The 19,128-nt window shown below is 46.8% G+C and overlaps 1 protein-coding gene across 12 annotated transcripts in view; it reads right to left on the bottom strand.

Moving 5' to 3' along the window:
• KLC1 (kinesin light chain 1) overlaps nt 1-19,128 on the bottom strand; it is a 49,529-nt gene that overhangs the window by 15,646 nt on the left and 14,755 nt on the right. For 5 of the 12 annotated variants that reach the window (XR_015251977.1, XM_025918748.2, XM_086708693.1 and 2 more), the window contains 10 exons: nt 16,129-16,207; nt 15,397-15,622; nt 12,941-13,028; nt 12,205-12,306; nt 9,972-10,145; nt 9,726-9,825; nt 7,124-7,173; nt 6,977-7,044; nt 5,852-5,960; nt 2,136-2,297 (listed from right to left, as the gene is read on the bottom strand). Coding sequence is in view for 11 of the 12 variants with exons in the window: in XM_025918748.2 (XP_025774533.2) it covers nt 2,136-2,297; nt 5,852-5,960; nt 6,977-7,044; nt 7,124-7,173; nt 9,726-9,825; nt 9,972-10,145; nt 12,205-12,306; nt 12,941-13,028; nt 15,397-15,622; nt 16,129-16,207 (1,158 nt within the window). In the remaining variant the exon portion in view is untranslated. The remainder of the gene's footprint in view (nt 1-2,135; nt 2,298-5,851; nt 5,961-6,976; nt 7,045-7,123; nt 7,174-9,725; nt 9,826-9,971; nt 10,146-12,204; nt 12,307-12,940; nt 13,029-15,396; nt 15,623-16,128; nt 16,208-19,128) is intronic. The other 7 variants (XM_086708697.1, XM_086708699.1, XM_086708702.1 and 4 more) reach the window with 3 other exon arrangements.

Raw genomic sequence — 19,128 nt, forward strand, 5'->3', positions numbered from 1 at the left:
TCAACCAGGCTGACTCAAAAAAAATGCAAGGGTGCATACTGCCTTTTATCAGGTCTCTTCTTAAAGCAGAACAAGGATGCTTTGAAAATGAAACTTCGACCATGTATCAGGACAGCTCAGTACCACCACCTCAGAAGCTGAGAGCTATGGCTTTCCCTCAAAGGTGAGGGCGGACTGAATGTGGGCAGGGGCCTCGGGGGCCCAGCGGTGTTCACGCCAACCTGGGAGGCTCCCCGCCTGGTTAACCTGGGCAGTTCTCAAGTCGCCACTGTTTGAGCTGAGACTCTGAAAAAAGGGATCCTTCTGCTGCTCAAAGCGAGTTTTAGGAAGGACTTAAGATCTGGAATCTAGATTCTCTCAGCCAATGGACCCCACAGCCAATCGATGAGCCCTGTGATGGATCCTGTCAAAGATGCAGAGCTCCTAGTGTCTAATGTCAAGTAAAAAGGGGTCCAAAGCCTGGCGTGTGAGCGTCCTAAGTGAGAGCATGTCCAAAGTGAGACGGGAAATGTGAAATGGAAAGAGGGCCAAGCGTGTGCTCCAGAGGAGTGACTGTTGTGCCCACGGCCTCTGGGACCCCGCGGCAGGCCTGACTAGCTGCCTACCAGCCCTCCACCCTGGATGGGAAGCGCCTCTCCCTCATCCCTGAGTCTCAGTCTTGAAGACGTAACACAACTCCACGTTGTCAATAACTTTATGATAGGATTTCACAGGAAGGTTGACCTAGAAATACTGTCTCAAGAAACAGCTCCTCCAGAACTTCATTCGAGAGTATCAAATCTGCACCCTGGCTTCCAAAGGCCGGAGAAGGGACGTGGCCCTCTACACAGGCATGCAGGACGACAGGAACCATGGGGAGAGTACAGTACACAGTGTGGCCAGATGTGGGCAAGAGGAGGGCCTGCGCCATCGTCGTTTTGTTTGGACTACAGCCCGACAGGGGGATGGTCAAAGCGGATGCTGATTGGTTGTCTTGGCACAGGAAAACCCAAAGCGAGGCAGCTGCCAGATAAAGACGGTCAAAAGATGTTCTCTCTGAAACTCTGACCCCTAACATTACGTACAAAGTGTCTGCTTAGAATGCTAATCCTTACCAAACCGCTACAGCTATAGAAAAATCCCAAATAAATACACTCAAAAAGATGGAGTATAGAAAAACCCGAAACTACTATTTGGCAAAACATCTGCACCATATCAGCTAATCAAACTGGACCACAACTTCAAAAAATAATGATAAAAAAATCGAGAGTGCACCTGGATGCGTTAAAGCTAATCCTGCTTTCAGTCCTCTCTGATAAAAGCAAAATCCCACAGATACCAGCTTAATAGACAAAAACATTACCCACGTGTGACCAAAATACACTAGAAAAAAAATGTTCAGAAGGCCACACGCTCTTCGGCAACCACTGGGTAAACAGCAGTGGTAAGAACATCCATAAAGGCAAAGTCATGAAACCCAGAGGCAGAGCCTGGAGGGATAGGTCCCAAACACAGGCACGAGTTCTGCAGTTCTGCGTCCGAGAACCTCTGGCAGATGGCAGTGGAGAGAGATGAGCCCCTGGACCCCCAGGGGAAACATGATATTCAGCACTGAGGTGGGACACGAACAGCAGCCATCCCAACCTGTCCTTTCCTAGAGACAAGTTCTACTTGACAACATCATCTCCCTTTGAGGAATCTGAACTACTTCTAACAAAATCGACAGCAGCCTGGTCAGTGAAATTAGGAGCGCTGGAGTTAGCGATGAAAATGGGTTAAGTTAACAAAGCGAGTTAGTTATCTGCCACGCTAATCCTAATATTAAAATAAACCCAGGTTATGGATTATGCTTTAAATAACCAGGACACTCAATCAGCATTTAAGTGCTCAAAGTTAAGCCAAACAGCTTTCATGGGTTCCTATGGAGAAGAAAATTACCACTTCAAACAAATAACAGACTTCATCATTAGCAGAAGGTAAAAACTTACAGAAATCTTAATTTTGTACGTAATTTGAGAACAGGAAAGTGTCTGGCACATAAGACAAGAGGAAAGTGCTGGCAGGCACCCCTGCAGGACACTGGCCCAGGCCGCGGCCGGGGGACGCGGGGACAGAGCGCCTGGCCGAGCACGCCGGCGGCTGTGTACTGTACTTACCCCGTTCCACTCTACGCTCATACTCACTTCCTCCCCTCCGTCAGGGCCGCTCTCGTACTTGACCACGTCCACGTTCAGGCTCTCCCGGCTTCTCCGCTTCTCCATGTTCTCAGGGTCATTCAGCACTTCAGCTACTCTCTGTTTGTGAACATTGTCAAGACCCTGTGAGCCAGGCAAGGGGGAAAGGGTTTGATCCATTAGAACTTAAGTTTCGTTGAGGATTTCTAAGATAGTTAAGTTTCACTAAGGAAAAGAAAAACAAAACAGCTCTTAAACACTGGAAAGAAAAACTCAGAGCAGTGATTCTCAGGAACGTACGCCTAACACTTAGGCATTCCACTCGGTTAGTTTTACCTCGAATTTTAAAAAACAATAGGGGCGCCTGGGTGGCTCAGTTGGTTAAGCATCTGACTTCAGCTCAGGTCATGATCTCGCAATTCGTGAGTTCAAGTCCCACAACCGGCTCTGTGCGGACAGCTCAGAGCCTGGAGCCTGCTTCGGATTCTCTGTCTCCCTCTCTCTCTCTCTCTCTCTCTCTCTCTGCCCCTTCCCTGCTCGTGCCCTGTTTCTCTGCCTCTCAAAAATAAATAAACATTAAAAAAAAAAAACTTTTAAATAAAAAAATAAAAATAAAAAACAACAAACATTGGACTCCAGCAAGCAAACTGCACACTTGAAGTATTTACAAGGAAATGAACTGACACATACAAACCTGAAACGCCCTCCCCAAGAAAGGACCTGTGGATGGGCAGTTGGGACAGATGTGCCAAAGAGCAAGGACACGTTCAAGACAGAACCTAGGAGGCAGGTACACGAGTGCGGAACCCTTTCAACTTCTCCGTCTGCAAAGTGTCATCAGACATTGCCGGGACAACGCCCAGACGGCCCCAGTGTCAGGGAGAGAGGGCAGCAGCACTCACTTCACTTCACTGCGGCAGGGACAGCCTCCCCCACACTTGAGCTAACACCTCGCTGCACTCAACACAGCACAGATTGTTCTCCGGGTGCGTTTCAGTTCTAACGATCTGTACTCTAAATGGGATTTCAACCCAACAGCTCGTGCAAATACTGTGCTGACTCCCACAGGGTCTTCCTCAAAAGGTACAAATCTCAGACAGATGATGTACTAATGTGACTTTACGGTAAAGCGGACGTGCCCCCTCACCAGGCAGGAGGAGACCTCTCTCAGTAAAGCACTGACAATCCCCTTCTTTAAGCTTCTACAACTCCTGATCCCCAGACTCCGCTCAGTTGATAAACATCATCCTGGTACTTTAAAACAAAGCCTGGATTGTTGGCACTAATCCTGATGACAGGTCATAGAAGTCTAGAGCTGGGATGAGCATCAAGGTGGTGGAAGCCACCTTCCATCCCCAGGGGTGGCAAACGTGGGCACTGTGCCCGAATGCCATGCAGCCCCACACAGCCAGACCCCCACCAGGCCTCCCAACGCCTCCAGCGCTCTCCCCTGTGCATGCCAAGCTCCCAAGCAGCCTTTCAGAGTCAGAAGACCCAGGAAGTATGGCCAGACTTAAGAAAGGGGCTCCTCCAGGGGCACAGGCTGGGACACATCATTGGTACCAACTCTGCCTGGGTTTTCTCTCCTCAGTCCGCACAGATTTTGTTCAGAAAAAGAATTCTAAGGTATACACGGGTCACTTTAACCCCAGACAAAAAGCGCAATAAACCAGCAAACACATAATCGCCTACATATGTACCATTCAAGAGGGAAAAACTTGGGGCGACCGCGTGGCTCGGGTGGTTAAGCGGCCAACTCTTTCTTTCCACTCAGGTCATGATCTCATGGTTTGTGAGTTTGAGCCCCACATTGGGCTCCGTGCTGACAGTGCGGAGCCTGCTTGAGACTCTCTCTCCCTGTCTCTCTCTCAAAAATAAAATAAACTTAAAAAAGAGGCGGGGGGTGGAGGGAAAAACTCACACCTGCCTCTCCAGTCCTAAAGAGATATAAGACAAAACCAGACGTGCCACCTTTACATACGTTTTTATATATTTACACAGACACATACACACGCTCATGTGTGCCCACAAGGTAACACAAAAACACATACACACACAGGGTTAACACACTTACTCATTACTCTGAAAGCTGCTCATTAAAGGGCACGAAGGGCACCCCTCCCTCCATCTCCTCACACCGTATTTCACATGACTAAACGCCTCAGTAGATGAAGGAAAACGCTCCGATGATCCCATGTTCACCTTCTTGCGAAGCCACCACGCTGCTGTCCATGGTGGCTGCGCCGCCTCGCGTCCCCACCAGAAGCGCATGGGGGCTCCAGCTTCTACATCTTTCCCTCGACACCTGTTCCATTCTGTGTCGCACTCGAGCCGTCCCCATGGGGGTGAAGCAGGGTGGTGGCTGACGATGGGGAGCACTTCACCCGCCCACGCCCGTGGGCATCTGTGCACCATCTCTGGAGAAATGTCTGCTCAGCTCCTCCTCCTCTGCTCATTCTTTAACTAGGAAATCCTCCTGTCTCTATACATTGTGGACACTAGTGCATCATCAGATGTGATGTGCAAACACTTCCACTCATTCTGTGGGTATCTTCGCTATCTGAACAGTGTCCTTGAGTGCACACACGTTTCTAACTCTGGTGAATCTAACCGATCGAGGTTTTCGTTTGCTGCTTGTGCTTTCGGTGTCATGGTTATGGTCTGTTTTTTTTTTTAAGTAGGCTTCACACCCAGCACGGAGCCCAACGTGGGGCTTCAACTCCAGATCCTGAGACCAACGCCTGGTTCGAGTTCAGGGACTTAACCCACGGAGCCACCCAGGCGTCCCTATAGTTACGACCTTTTAAATAATATAGTTTTGTTTGTACAAACTAAAATATTAAATATTTTCTAAGTCAAGCTTTTGATAAGTCATATTAAAAAAGACTCATTCAGGGCGTCTGGGTGGCTCAGTCGGTTGAGTGTCTGACTTCAGCTCAGGTCGTGATCTCACTGCTCATGAGTTCGAGCCCCACGTCGGGCTCTGTGCTGACGGCTCAGAGCCTGAAGCCTGCTTCTGATTGTGTGTCTCCTTCTCTCTGCCCTTCTCCCACTCACTCACACTCCATTTCTTCCTCTCAAAAATAAATAAATATTAAAAAAAAAAAAAAAAAAGACTCATTCAACCCATTCAATTAAAGTTCTAGGCGATGAGGGGCGTCTAGGGTGGCTCAGTTGGTTAAGCATCCTACTTCGGCTCGGGTCATGATCTCACAGTTCTTGGGTTCAAGCCCCACATCAGGCTCTGTGCTGACAGCATGGAGCCTGCTTGGTATTCTCTGTCCCCCTCTCTCTCGGCCCCTCCCCTCTCATGCGCGCGCGCTCTCTCTCTCTCTCTCAAAAGAAATACATAAATAAACTTTAAAAAAATATCTTGGGGCACCTGAGTGCCTCAGTCAGTTAAGTGTCTGACTTTGGCTCAGGTCATGATCTCACAGTTCTTGGGTTCAAGCCCCACATCAGGCTCTGTGCTGACAGCTTAGAGCCTGGAGCCTGCTTCAGATTCTGTTGTTTCCCTCTCTCTCTGCCCCTCCCCACCTCACACTCTGTTTCTTTCTCTCAAAAATAAATATTAGAAACACTCACGCTCTGTCTCTCTCATTCTTAAAAAATAAACATTAAAAAAAAAAGTTTTTTTAATTACAAAACAAAAAAACACCTCTAACAGGCAAGTTAAAAATAGGAGGCATGTCACTGACCTGTTTACGGGACCTCATGGCTGCTTCTTCCAGTGTTTCCGCAGCTTCAAATTTGCCTTGTCGTCTATAAAGTGCCCCGAGGTTTTTCAAAGTAGTTGTAACAGTCGGACTGTAGGAAAGCCCAGGATACACAGAGTATTAAATACAAGTTTCAGAACTGTCAACAACACATAATCTAAAGGACTAAAAGACACGTTCGTAAGAAACACTTAAGTTTCTACAGTATTTTCTCAAGCAGCAAAATTCTAAAACAGTTCTTCTATCCCAAGGATCCCCTGCCTACCAGTGCTGTGTGAGAGAGTGAGGCGACTCCGACCCTTGCCGTAGACTCTCTGAGGGGCCAGGGCACACTGCACTGAGCCCTGTGGCCGCTGGGACACGCCCGTGTGCTTTCCAGGCTGTGGCTGTCCCCAGGCCCTCTGGCAACAGAAACAACTGTGCTGGGTGTGGCTAGTAGCCATCATGCCTCCCCTGGGGGCTGAGCTTATTCTGCGCTGGGCAGTAAAGAGGACACGGCATTCCTAATGTTGCTGTTCACGGTCTCCCTCCTCTCCACATAGAGGGAGACGGAATGAGCACACGGGAGCCAGAAAGAGTGCGACGTGTGTGAAGAAGAGTGTGTCTCTGCCCATAACCACAGTCTTACTAAGAAACTAGAAATAAACCTAGTTCCTTTCAGCATATGTAAGTACTTCAAGAGACTTCTTTCTTATTAACAATAATAGGCGCTTAAGGTACAGAAACAAAGAAACAGTGCCTGAAGGGCTGTGTAGATTAAGCATCCCATGCTTGATTTTGGCTCAGGTCACTGATGTCATGGTTCGTGAGTTCAAGCCACACATCAGGCTCTGTGCTGACAGCATGGAGCCTGCTTGGGATTCTTTCTCTCTCTTTCTCTCTCTGCCCCCGTCCCAAGGCACATGCTCTAGCACTCTCTCCCCATCTCTCTAAATAAATGAACATTTAAAACACAAAATTACAGGTTTTTGGACGGGAATTTGAAACAACAGGGGACTGTGCAGGCACACCATCTTACGGAACTTTACGTGTTCGGTCATTTACAAGCTGCCCTTAAAGCACTAGCACCTTCCAAGTAGTTCTATTTCTCTCGGTAAAAAGACATACCTATCAACTTTGCAGGCTTTGTACCAGCCGCCATATTCTCCAAAAGATGTCCCATCCTTCTGCTTTCCCTAAATTATAACAAATGAGTAATTATTTTTAAAGCAACGTATTCGATTCAGAAAATGTCTCAAAACATCGTGTTCTTACTTTGCATTCTTCTCTTTCTTCAGCGTGCATCCAAATGGGTTTATTTTCATCTAGGGGAGAAAACATAACATACTATGAAATCGAAGCACGGGAGAGCCCACTGAGGGGAGGCTGCCAGGTTTCAGTGACCGTAGAAACTGGAGAATCAGACGTAACTGCAGAGGTTGGCGGCTGTCTACCGAACCTGACGAATGCTGAGGCTCCTACAATGAAACTTTAGTGCTAGAATCTTCACGTAACACTGGGGAGTATTCAGAATTTGACAAAGCTAGCATTAAACAAAAGTCCAAGAAAAAGGAATAAGATGCTTGGAGAGAACCTGGCAAAAGATGCGAGATACTCCCTTACGGTCTTAACCTTCCGGAACCTATACCAGGCCACTCCATCCAGCGCTTCTAGACAACCAGCGTGTCCACACCACACCACACCACACCACGGAGGATAAGCAGTCTGAAAAGTGACATTTATGAGAATATTTTTATGACATGAAAAATGGTTAGGGTACAAATCTGAAGAAAAATAAGCAGTATTTGTGATTATATGTAAAGCATGGTTTTAATCGTGTAAATCAATCAGCACAGAAAGAAGGAAAACACTTGAAATCATGGGTGACCTTCACCTTCCGTGTCTGCACGCAGGAACCTTTCAAGGACCGGCTTCAGGCTCCCGAGGAAGAAACCTATGCTCACACCAGGTCACCCGCTCACTAACCACCTACCCTGGCCCAAGTCACTTAGTCTACAGTGTCCTCACTCCTAAAATGGATTAAGGTTTGATCCAGTTCACAGGAATGTTCAGAAAATGAAACGAGATCACACACCGAGACTGCCTGACAGAACTATGATTGTTACTTGGCATGTCACAGGACACTAAAGCCTATTTTAAATACTGGTCTTAAGAGAGTGAACAGTATGTGAGGCTGCACTGTGGGTGCAGGGTTAGCCGTATCTAACTGAATTATTCTGAACTATTCTGTTGCTGGAATAGCCAACTACACACCAGCTAATAGAGCACGACTCCCAGACGACACAACAGGTCGCACATGTCAGGATGTGCACCGTGAGCAGCAGGTCCCTGGGAGACTGGAGGTCACACATCGATGGCCACAGGACACACATATCTTGCCCAAAAAGAAATGCCTTCTGTCCTACGCTTTAACATGTGCATGGAAGGCAAATCCAAATACAGGAACACTGCTTTTTTAACTGGAACCCAATTAGCTGTGGACTTTATACTACTGTTTTTAGCAAAATGAAGCTACCAAGTCATAAGGAAACAAATATTCCCCAAGAACAGAATTTTGAAAAAGCAGCATTAAGGAAAGGACCTGAAATCACTACAAAGTCCAGACGGCCTCTGCAGTTAGGCGAGGATATGGAAGCCCCTGTGAACTGTACGACTCTGGGGAGGCACTTGCTGTCCCGTCCTGTGTCAACTGCAAACAGAATCCACACTCAGAATGGTGAGCCTGGGGCATTCCCAGATTCTCAGAGTAAAAGAGATTTACCGCTCCACTTACTAACGGGAGGAAAATAGTATTAATACACTTCAAAGATCTTTCAAGAGTGGTTTCTAGGAACTCTCTATAAAAGAAAGTATTTATTGGGGTGCCTGGGTGGCTCAGTTAGTTCAGCATCCAACTTTGGCTCAGGTCACAATCTCATGGTTCATGAGTTCAAGCCCTGCATTGGGCGCTCTGCTGTCGGCACAGAGCCTGCTTCAGATCCTCTGATTCCCTCCCCCCCCCCCCGCCCCTCCCCGACTCGTTCTCTCTCTAAATAAATTAAAAAAACATAAAAAATAAAGGATAAAGAAAACACTTATTAACCAAAACCTCCCTATGCATTATGAGGTTTCCTGCACACCAGTAACAACTGTCCTCATTCCAAATGCTTTATGTAACACCTGATGTTGGGGGGGGGGGGGGGGGGTCCTTATGTAACATACAAATACTGTTTTATTGAGCAATTTAAATCCTACAAAATATTTGTTCCAAAACTGTGTATTAAGTACCTATGATACTTTAAGGAATATGAAGACAGGCCTTGGCTCTTTAAGGCAGTCTAATAATCCAGTGGGCCTGGGATGGGGTTGACAACCTGCACTTCTGTCTGACAGGTCACACGTGGTGCTGATGCTACTGATCCCTGCTGACACTTTAAGAACCAGGATGACAGGACAATCCCAGAACCGTTGATGTCTCCAGAGAGACTTTCTGGAGTTAATGCTCTGAACTGTGCATGAAGCCAGGCTGGACTCTGGAGAGAGCAATGAGGCAAGATGTGGGGTGGGTGGCCCATCACCCCTCACTACAAGAAGCACGACACCCTGGGGGTAACTGGAGCTACTGGTGACACCAGAGCAAGTACGCGGGTGTTCTCCAACGCTCACTGGCTGGTAGGTGAGTGAATGAGCCTAGGACTACGCACACTGTGCCATGTCCTCTCCTCTAAGCACTATCTGCAAAATCATTTCTAACATTCAAATTACATTGTCCCTTGAAAATATTAGGATGATTTGGGTATTACCAAGTTCCAGCAGGAAATCGCTCTTAATGCATTCTGCAACTGTATACGCTCAGCAGCAATAGCGTAGTTCTTACCATCCACAGAACCGAACTCCCTTTCGTGTGCACGAGTGAGAATCTCTTTGTACAGTGTTTCTGCTTGCTTGAATTTTCCTTGCTTCAGATAGCAGGAGGCCTTAAAAGAAAATAAAGTACTCAGTAATCTTCATATATAAATGAAATATACACTCTTACCTACAGGCTAAATGACAAAACAAACTTCAAAAGTTCAAAGAAAAGGAATTCTGGCTCTATCTACAGAGTGTGCCTCTATCAACATACCAGGTTATTTTTCGTTTTGGCCACATTGGGGTCGTCAGGCCCCAGTTTTGTTTGGTAGATCTCAAGGGCTCTTTGATAATAATATTCTACTTCTTCATATTTGCCCTGATTCTGGCACAGTAAGGCCAAGTTGTTCAACTGCTTCGCAACATCGGGGTGATCCTTTCCCAAAACCTGGAACAAAATAGAGTGTATTAGAAAACACTGATTTGTTTCACTCCCATCCAATCCATTCACCACCTACGAGAAAGATCCTTCTAAACGGAAACGGGACTGTGCCTAACCTCCAGGCTTAATGCCATGCCTCCCCGTGCCCTGTAATAATAAAAATAACTTCACCAGAACTCTTATTCTTGGGGGTGAGAAGGAACCGTACATGCTTTAAACTTCAGTTCTAAAAAAAAAAATAAATAAATAATAAAAAAAAAAAATAAACTTCAGTTCTTAGAATAAGCCCACACAGTAGCTGGCAGTGGTGGATCATGCACGGTCTAGAGACGAGGACACTGTTCTATAAAGGCTGTGCTGGCATAACTGCCAAGGTGTGGAAGAGCCCTTTCTGACTCCAGCTGTTGCACAAGACTCATCCCGATGTGTACAGCCTTCAAAGGGAATTTCCAACTCTTCCACTCGCACTAAGCCTCTGCAGTCACCCCAAACCACTTCCCCTCACGTGGCGAACTCCCCCTTCAGGGCTCTCCGAACTCTCATCCCAGATGCCTGACGTCCTTCTCCCAGTCCCCCCAACCACACCACCCACTGACTAATCAACCCTCAGGTCTCTGCAGAACCCTCATAGGGCACACTTCCCTACATCTGACTGAAGGGAGCCCCGGCCCGCCCTCACCCTGGTAACTCACAACCATCCTGGTTTCTTCCTTTGCAAGAATCACTAACCAAAACTATCTCATTTATGTATGTAGTCCACTGCCCATTATAACCAGGAGTGCCAATGTTACATCTCCTTCACCAGTGTAAATGTCAGCATCCACAGAGGTACGGACACACAGATGAATAAATACTGAACTATTTCTTCAGTACCTTGGACAAGGGATTCATTCTCTCAACTTTGTGCCTCCCCAAGAAGGCATGCTGCCCCTCCCTCCCGCTCTGCACTCCCTTGCTCTCCCTGCCTGTGAACCTTGTTTAAGACTCAGTACAAACACTGACCACTTATGGGAAGCCATCCCCGGTGCACCACCCTCCTGGGACTTTGCGGGGGCCCATGCTCTCTGCACACTCCTGGAATTCTATCCTGGAAGCCAACTATACATCCTGTGCCCCCTGGGAAGGAGCTTTCTCTCTGATTTGTAAATCACCAGCTCTAACCAAGCAGGGGCCTCCAAGAACTCAACACGCATTGCTAAATGAGTAAATGAAAGCCACTATGTACGAATGAATCTGGTAGATCACTGTACAGAGTTCATAATCCTTAATTTGATACTTATGGGTTCTCCTTGACTTTAACCCTAGTCTACTCAAAATCTGACCATTTTATTTCATAAATATCATGTAGACGGCAGCAGAAAAGAAGTTCTCCTGCATAATTTGATGATGAGCCGTTTTTTACTTCCCCTTGCCATACGGCTGAAAGTTAAGTGACCTTGCAGTATCGCGGGTAAATAATCACAAAAAATACCAAGTTAAAATACTACCCTTGGTCATTCATGGAATGGACTGGACACCTCAGCCTCCCTACTGCTGGAATTGACAAGCTACATTTTTTCCAATACCTAATTACCATAAACTGTAGCTCCTGGCGTAATTCACATCCATGACACTGACGTCATCTACAGTTCTGAGTTACACTTTAGTTCTCAAAATAACTTCATCTTTTAAGCTTTACAAGCGTATTTGGTGACTTTATTTTTAAATTTCAATGTGTTTCTCCTCGACAGGTACATGCCCCATTGTGAAATGGTGTGCCCTTAGGCCTTCCACAGCCAGTGCTCAGAAGTTCCTCCTTCTGCAGGCATTCCCAGGCCACATCAGGCAGGGCGGGCATACACGGACACCCCCACCCCTCTTAAACACCGGTGTGAATGGTGTGAATGGGCCAATCAGCTGTGTTTTGCAGGCTGTCCACCTCATACCTTATCCAATGAGTTATTTTCAGGAAATGGTCAGTCACCGCATACCACAGGGGTCATCTCTCAAAACTTAAAATCTGAAATACTTAGAAGACACAAAACACCACATCTCAAGACAATAAGCACCACTCCTCTGGCCGCACCTTTTCTCTGATCTCCAGGGCTCTTTTACACAGCGGCTCGGCCTCTTTGTACTTCCCTCTCTTGCCGTACAGCACTGCAAGGTTATTCAGAGTGGCCGCCACCTACCAACACAAAAGGAACGTCAAGGAGCGGTACAGGACTGACGGACAGGACTTCAGATCTCACATATCCGTCGGTGCCCAGTGTGCACAGTGAAGTGCTCTTCAGCGAAGGAAGAAATAGGACTTCGGTTAAAAGCAAGAGAGCAATTCACTATATACAGATTCTACGAAGTAAAGTGCAGAATACAAAAATTCAACAATCAACATCAGCAACATGATCTTGATTTTTTTTTTTTTTAATTTCACTGAAAGCCACAAAGCCAACCGAACCAACGCAAACACAGATCTGTTTGCAAATCTGACCAGATTTTAAGAAGAAGGTAACATAAATTCTTCAGAAAAAAAAATTATAGAAGTACATGCAATTTGATTTAAGACAAAAAAAAAAAAAGTACGTGATCCATTTGAGATGGTGATGATGAACGAGTGTGCACCAGCACATGCTAAATATCAGAGTCCCCAGGACTGAAGTTTGTCACTGCTATCAAATAAGTCAAGACACCTACCTGTGCCATCTAGTGAAAAGGCAGCTCTTAAACCTTCCCTGTTGAGTTTAATATTAAAATGAGTTGGGTAAAAAAAAAAAATAGGGAAAATAAAATGTAAAAAGAATGAAAGAACCAGATATACAAACCGCGGGATGATCTTTGCCCAAAGTTTTTTCACGGATGGCCAAGGCATCGTTCAGTAGATTTGCGGCATCTTTGTATTTATTCTGGTCTCTAAATTGAAAGACATACAGTAAGTGTTTTGGATATAGCTTACTCCATCTTTTTAAAATGTAATTTTGAAACTACAGAAATAAAAGCTTCAACTATTTAAAAAATAAATCAACAATTAAAACTAATAAAAACACCTCTAGTGTACAAGAAAAAGCTTCCACCAATAAATGTGAACTGGAATCCAGGCCTGATTAGTTTCTGAAGCTTGCCCTCCCCTCTAGATCACCAGGACAATGCCGCCCCCACAAGGCGAGCTGCCCCACACAGAACAAGTGAGCCAGCCCAGAAAGTGGGCACAGCTTCACCTTCTAACAGATAGAACTGATGCCAGCATCTGAGCCCAGGCTCTGCCAGTTACCGGCTACAAGGCTTTGGGACACGAAGAAGCCTCCCACAGTCCCAATCAGCCCATCTAGAAAGGAAGTGTATGACCTAACTCACAGAGTTGCTTTGGAAGGTAATGATATGCTATGTGTATAATGAAAAAGCTAGTTAAAAATAAATATGGTACATTATAGTGTCTTAATCTGGTATGCAACTTGCCACCATTTGCTTGTAGTAAGAGGAATGAGGATATTTTTTAGACTGTGGTAAGACAGAAACACCATCAGACCAGACCCAGCCTCTGCCCACCTTGGTTTATGTACTGACAATGTGATTACAAAAGCTAGCACACATGTTTCTTAACTGAGTAAGAGCTGCCCAGCAAGGCTTCGCCCTACAGAATCCAGTCTGTCCTACAAAACATGGGAAGGGTTCAGAAGGCCTATGGAACCTCTGAAGCACACTAATTCTGGCCAAGCGTATTGAGATTTTTTCCTCCAATTATCCTACAATTATACTACACATTATGAACTGGCTCAAACTTCTTGTGAAAATCAGCAAGTATGACAGTTTTAAAACCTGCTAGAAACTTATAATTAGTAACAACAACTAAACGAGACAAGGTATACTGAGCACCCTTCTAAACTGTGCCGTAACACGTCAGGGACTATAAACCAATTGGCCAAAGTGAAGTCACACGAAGAGCAACCACACTGGTTCTCAGGCGTGGCCCCCAACCAAGGACAAGCAGCCTCAGCTCCAACACATGAGAAACCCAGCCAGCACTCCTTGAACCAGCACACCAGGAAAGAAAACCAGGAAGAAAACCGAGACTCAGAAAAGTTAAAGGCTCCGGACAACATCTTCAGTCTTGGGGCCATTTAGCAGAGATACAAACGGAGTTGTCCTGACTTTAAATTCAGTGTTCTGGGGGCGCCTGGGTGGCTCAGTCGGTTAAGCGTCCGACTTCGGCTCAGGTCATGATCTCATGGTCCGTGAGTTCGAGCCCCACATGGGGCTCTGCGCTGACAGCTCGGAGCCTGGAGCCTGCTTCGGATTCTGTGTCTCCCTCTCTCTCTCTGCCCCTCCCTGGCTCATTCTCTGTCCCTCTCTGTTTCTCAATAAGAAATAAACGTTAAAAAAAATTTTTTAATAAAAAAATAAATTGAGTATTCTGGCTTCTCCTTGAGAACAGGAATTACATATTCCTCTTTAGGGCCTCACAGGAACCAGCCTAAAATCCTACCTATACTTGTGTGTATCAAACATGTTGAATGGGGACAATGAAGAAACACAAACCCTTTATTTGCAACCCACAAAACTGGAAGGGCCACAGCAAACCACTCCTACTGTGTGAGTAGTAACTTCCCCCTCCTCAGGTCCCCACTCACCCGTGTCTGATCTAGTTCAGGTTAGGTGAGCTAAGAGACACGCACAAAGGGCTCCAACATGTCATTCCCTGGGCCATAAAGGCTAATTCCTCAATTGCCTTCAAAGTGTTCGCCAGGGGCTCCTAAGGGAGGAAGCGTGCTGGAGTGACAGGAGAGACAGGGACACAGACACAGGCTGGGCCCCACCTTTAAGGGACACGACTCTGGGAGAAGAGAGAACAAAGCGCAGGCAGCCCCGATGCCGAGCACAGTGCACAGGCGCCAGAAGAAAGGGGCACACAGGCGACACAACAGGGGCAAAGGGAGAGTGGGATCCGAGACCCAGAAAAGAGAGAGAGCTGACAGACAGGCGGGAAGGCTGTTCTGGAGAAAAGAAACCTGGTACAGAGCCTGCTGGAAAAAATCGAGAGTTGACTTTGGCCAGAGCGAAGGGTGCACGTGGGCTATTCTAGGAAGGCTGACCTAGGTCGTTTTGGGCAGCATCTGTTCCACAGGGTGACAGCCTCGCCATAGATCTCGCTGAGTATTTTGAATCTAACCCCCTGGCTGTTTGAGGAGAAGTGAACAATAAAGCTGGCGAAGCAGCTTACGGGCAAGTTCATTAAAAACACGGCCTCCGGGAAAGACCAGAGGAGAAAATGAGAACTACTAGCCTGTACACCAAGGCCAGGATGTTCAGCATGGTAGCCACGTCCGGGTGGTCGTGGCCCGAAGTCTTCTCCAGGTCCTCCAGGGCCTGCTTGCAGAGCGGCACGGCCACCTCGTAGCGCCCCTGGGAGGCGTACTGGATGACCAGGTTGTGCAGAGTGCGCAGGCGCGCCGGGATCTCGTAGCCGCCCTGCTGCGCCGCGGCCGCTGCACTGCTGTGCTGCTGCTGGACTGCACAGACAGAGTTTCACTTGAGATGTGCCGAGAGGAAATCATCCGGACGACACCACTGAATGACACCTTTCTTCTCTAGCTTTGGTCCAGGGTGGCACTTGGGCCCCACGCTACGGACACCCACGCAGCACTCCCCAGGCAGGCTGCGTAACATCAGTAACTTGTCAGGGGTGGTGTGATGCCCCCAACAGAGCAGTCAGACTGCCCTCGGCACCAAACTAATTCTGCCTTTCCAACCCCGTAAGAGTCCACACTTCACGTCTGAACCGTCTATGCACAACCCTATCTCGCAGTGGCCGGTCTAACGTACTACTGTGTCCCACCAAGAAACTCTCTGAAGTTCTTTTGGGAAACATAACGCCATCCAAGTGCACAGAGGGCTGCTCCCGTGAGGCAGGCCACCGGCGCGAAGATGCCCACTGATTGTGGCAATGACATCACAACAGGACAAACCACCTTCTGTTTCTAGGCTGCCACTTAACCACTCCCCTTCGCCAACTTACTTCCTTGGCCGGGTTCGTCGTCATCATTTGGGAAAAGGTCATCCAGAGGTTCTTTGGTGGAATCAGTGTCTTTGTCCTCCTATAAAATCAACCCAGGACAACTTTAGTCTTACGAGTGCTATAAATCCTGTACTGGAAATCATTAGTGTGAATTTCATTTTAACAAAAAATCTTAGAAAAGATCATCTGTTTTTAAAATCAAATATAGTGCATACTTGGAAAACCTAGAAAAGATGGTGGATAAATCGGAAGACTAAAAACAACAGAGGACTGTGTTAAGTCACAAAAACATTTTATATTTGTTCTATAAAATGTACTGTCATCATGGAGATTTCACATGTATAACCTTATCAAGTTATGTTTTAAACACTAGACATTTCTGAGAATAAATATGATTCAACAAAAAATAAACAAAATAAAACACAGGATTATCCACAATTTGGCTTATCCATCAATTTAGCAAAGAGTAACACAAAGCATGCAGGACCAGAACTCAAACATTAAAGGAAGGTGGGCTGGGGGCGAGGGGGGGCAAAAGGCTGCCTTAGATTCTTCACTACATTCTGAAGAAATTCAAACAGAGAAGGGGAAACTCTTACTTGAAATACATTTTACTTGGAAACCAAGTACGTAAAAACAGACCAAAACGGCCCATCTCTGAATGCCACAGACCTGGAGGCTAGATCTCTCCTCCCTGCTCACTGCCTCCACCACAAGATCCCTAAGAGCAGTTTGAAACCTGCCAGCTTTGAGTCTGTGACTCAAGTGTCCCCACAGATTAGCGCAGGGGTCAAAACCAGGGCTACACAATGGACAGAACAGACAACAGCTTGACCAAGTGAGAAATCAGCATCACCCCGGGGGCAGGTCACATCACTCGCATCTGGACGGGTTAATCTAAGAAGTACACAGAAGTCACCTAGATAAGATTCCTGTCTGGGATGCGTCGTCTAAATACACTCACAGAGAAACATCACACAAACCCACACTGCAGAACAATCTATGAAGCAACTGGCCTATACTCTTCAAAGATATCTATGTTATGAAAAGCGAAGAAAGGTGGGGTTTTTTGCTTCTTTTGAAAAGGACCTGTTACAGGGGCGTCTTGGCGACTCAGTCGGTTGAGCGTCCAACTCTAGATTTTGGCTCAGGTCAGGATCCCAGAATTCATGGGATTGAGCTCCACGTCAGGCTCCACACTGACAGCAAGGAGCCTGCTTGGGATTCTCTCTCTCTCTGCCCCTTCCCCGCTCACGCACCACTCTGTCTCTCTCTCTTAAAATAAATAAACATTAAAAAAAAAAAAAGACCAGTTTCAGATGAATGACGACTAAGTGAACCAGACGCTGCCATGGTGAAACAGTGCTACGAAGGGCTCTGCCAAGACAATCAGGACAAAGTGAAGAGCAGGTGACGACTGTGCCCGTGTTAAACTGCCCGACTTGACCTGGCCCTGGATTCCACAGGAGTCTGTCCTCATGCCAGGGGGATAGGCCCAGCAGCAGGGGAATGTGGCATGAGGTATGCCGCGTATTCGAACACAGTTCACAAGAAACAGTCGTTTGTGTAGATGCTGAGAGGTAGAGTTAGCTCACTGTTAGCTCACTTCTCCAAGCCAGATATTTTTCAAAATAAAAAGTTTTCAAAGTCTCTATGAAAGCTTCCAAAACTATCCAGTATTCTAGGTGAATCGCTGGCTGGCTTCAGCATCTCCATTTATTCTCATTCCAACAGCAGTGTATAGCAGTGCTTCTCTTCCAGCAAAACGTTCAGTTACTCCACAAGGGAGCAATACGGCAAGCCTAATCAAATGGGGTGCTGTGGACTGATGTGCCCCCGCCCCCTCCCAAATCCTCTACTAAAGCCCTAACCTTCAACATGATGGCGCGTGGAGAAGGGGCCTTTCAGAGGCAACGTGGGTTAGATGAAGTCATGAGGATGGGGCCGTCATGACAGGACTGGTGTCCTTCCTCACACAAAGAGGAAAAAGGAAAAGACGCTAGACTGCCCTCTCGCTCTCTTCCTCTACCCACGCACGAAGGGAGGCCATGTGAGGACACAGCCAGGAAAAAGGCCCTCGCCAAGCACCCGACCGCTGACACCCTGATCTCGGAATCAGGAGAAATAAGTCATGCGGCCTATGGTATTCCATCAGAGTGGCCAGAGTGGATGAAGACATGCACCGTGGTGACGGGAGATGTGACATTAGGGGAAACTGAGTAAAGGATACATGGGAATTCTCTTCACTATCTTTTCAACTTTTCTGTGAATCTAAAATTACTACAGGGTGGCTGGGTGGCTCAGTCGGTTAGGCATCTGATTTCAGCTCAGGTCGTGATCTTACAGTTTGTGGGTTCAAGCCCCACGTTGGGCTCTGCACTGACAGCTTGGAGCCTGGCATCTGCTTTGTTTTTCTATCTCTCTTTCCCTCCCTGCTTGTGCACGTGCACGCTGTCTCAAACATTTAAAAAGTAATTAATAATAAAAATAATAATGAAATTAGTCCAAAATTTCTTTTAAAGTTGTTAACTGAACAGATAAAAATGGTGGGTGGAAAATAATCAAGACTGAGATGAACCACCAAAGAGAATCAACAAAAAAGGAGAAAAGCAAAATCCCTGGTGAACCCTAACATTCCCAGCAGAAGTAGGCAAGAAGGAAGCAGGAGTGAGGGAGCAGGAGACCCAGGTGGTGTCCTGGGAGCAGGGGGAAGAGAGTCTCAAAGAGAAAGTCAAGACCCACAGCACCACAGGCCACAGACTTAGTTACAGATTACAAGGCTAGATGACAAATGACTGCGTGGGACCCACGCTGACCTGAGAGAGCTCCAGCAGTGCGCTGGGTGTGGAAGCCAGACCCCATGGGTTAAAATGTCCAAGAGATCTCCAGCCGGGACAAACCTTGTCAAGTGCCTCTGTGCATCGTGCCTCACATTTACAAAGTATTCTTACGTTTCTGACCACTGTTCTAAAACACACATGAGGGGCACCCAGGGGGCTC

Source organism: Puma concolor, chromosome B3, assembly GCF_028749965.1.
Source record: "Puma concolor isolate L17-30 chromosome B3, mPumCon1.1.hap2, whole genome shotgun sequence".
NCBI lineage: Eukaryota > Metazoa > Chordata > Mammalia > Carnivora > Felidae > Puma > Puma concolor.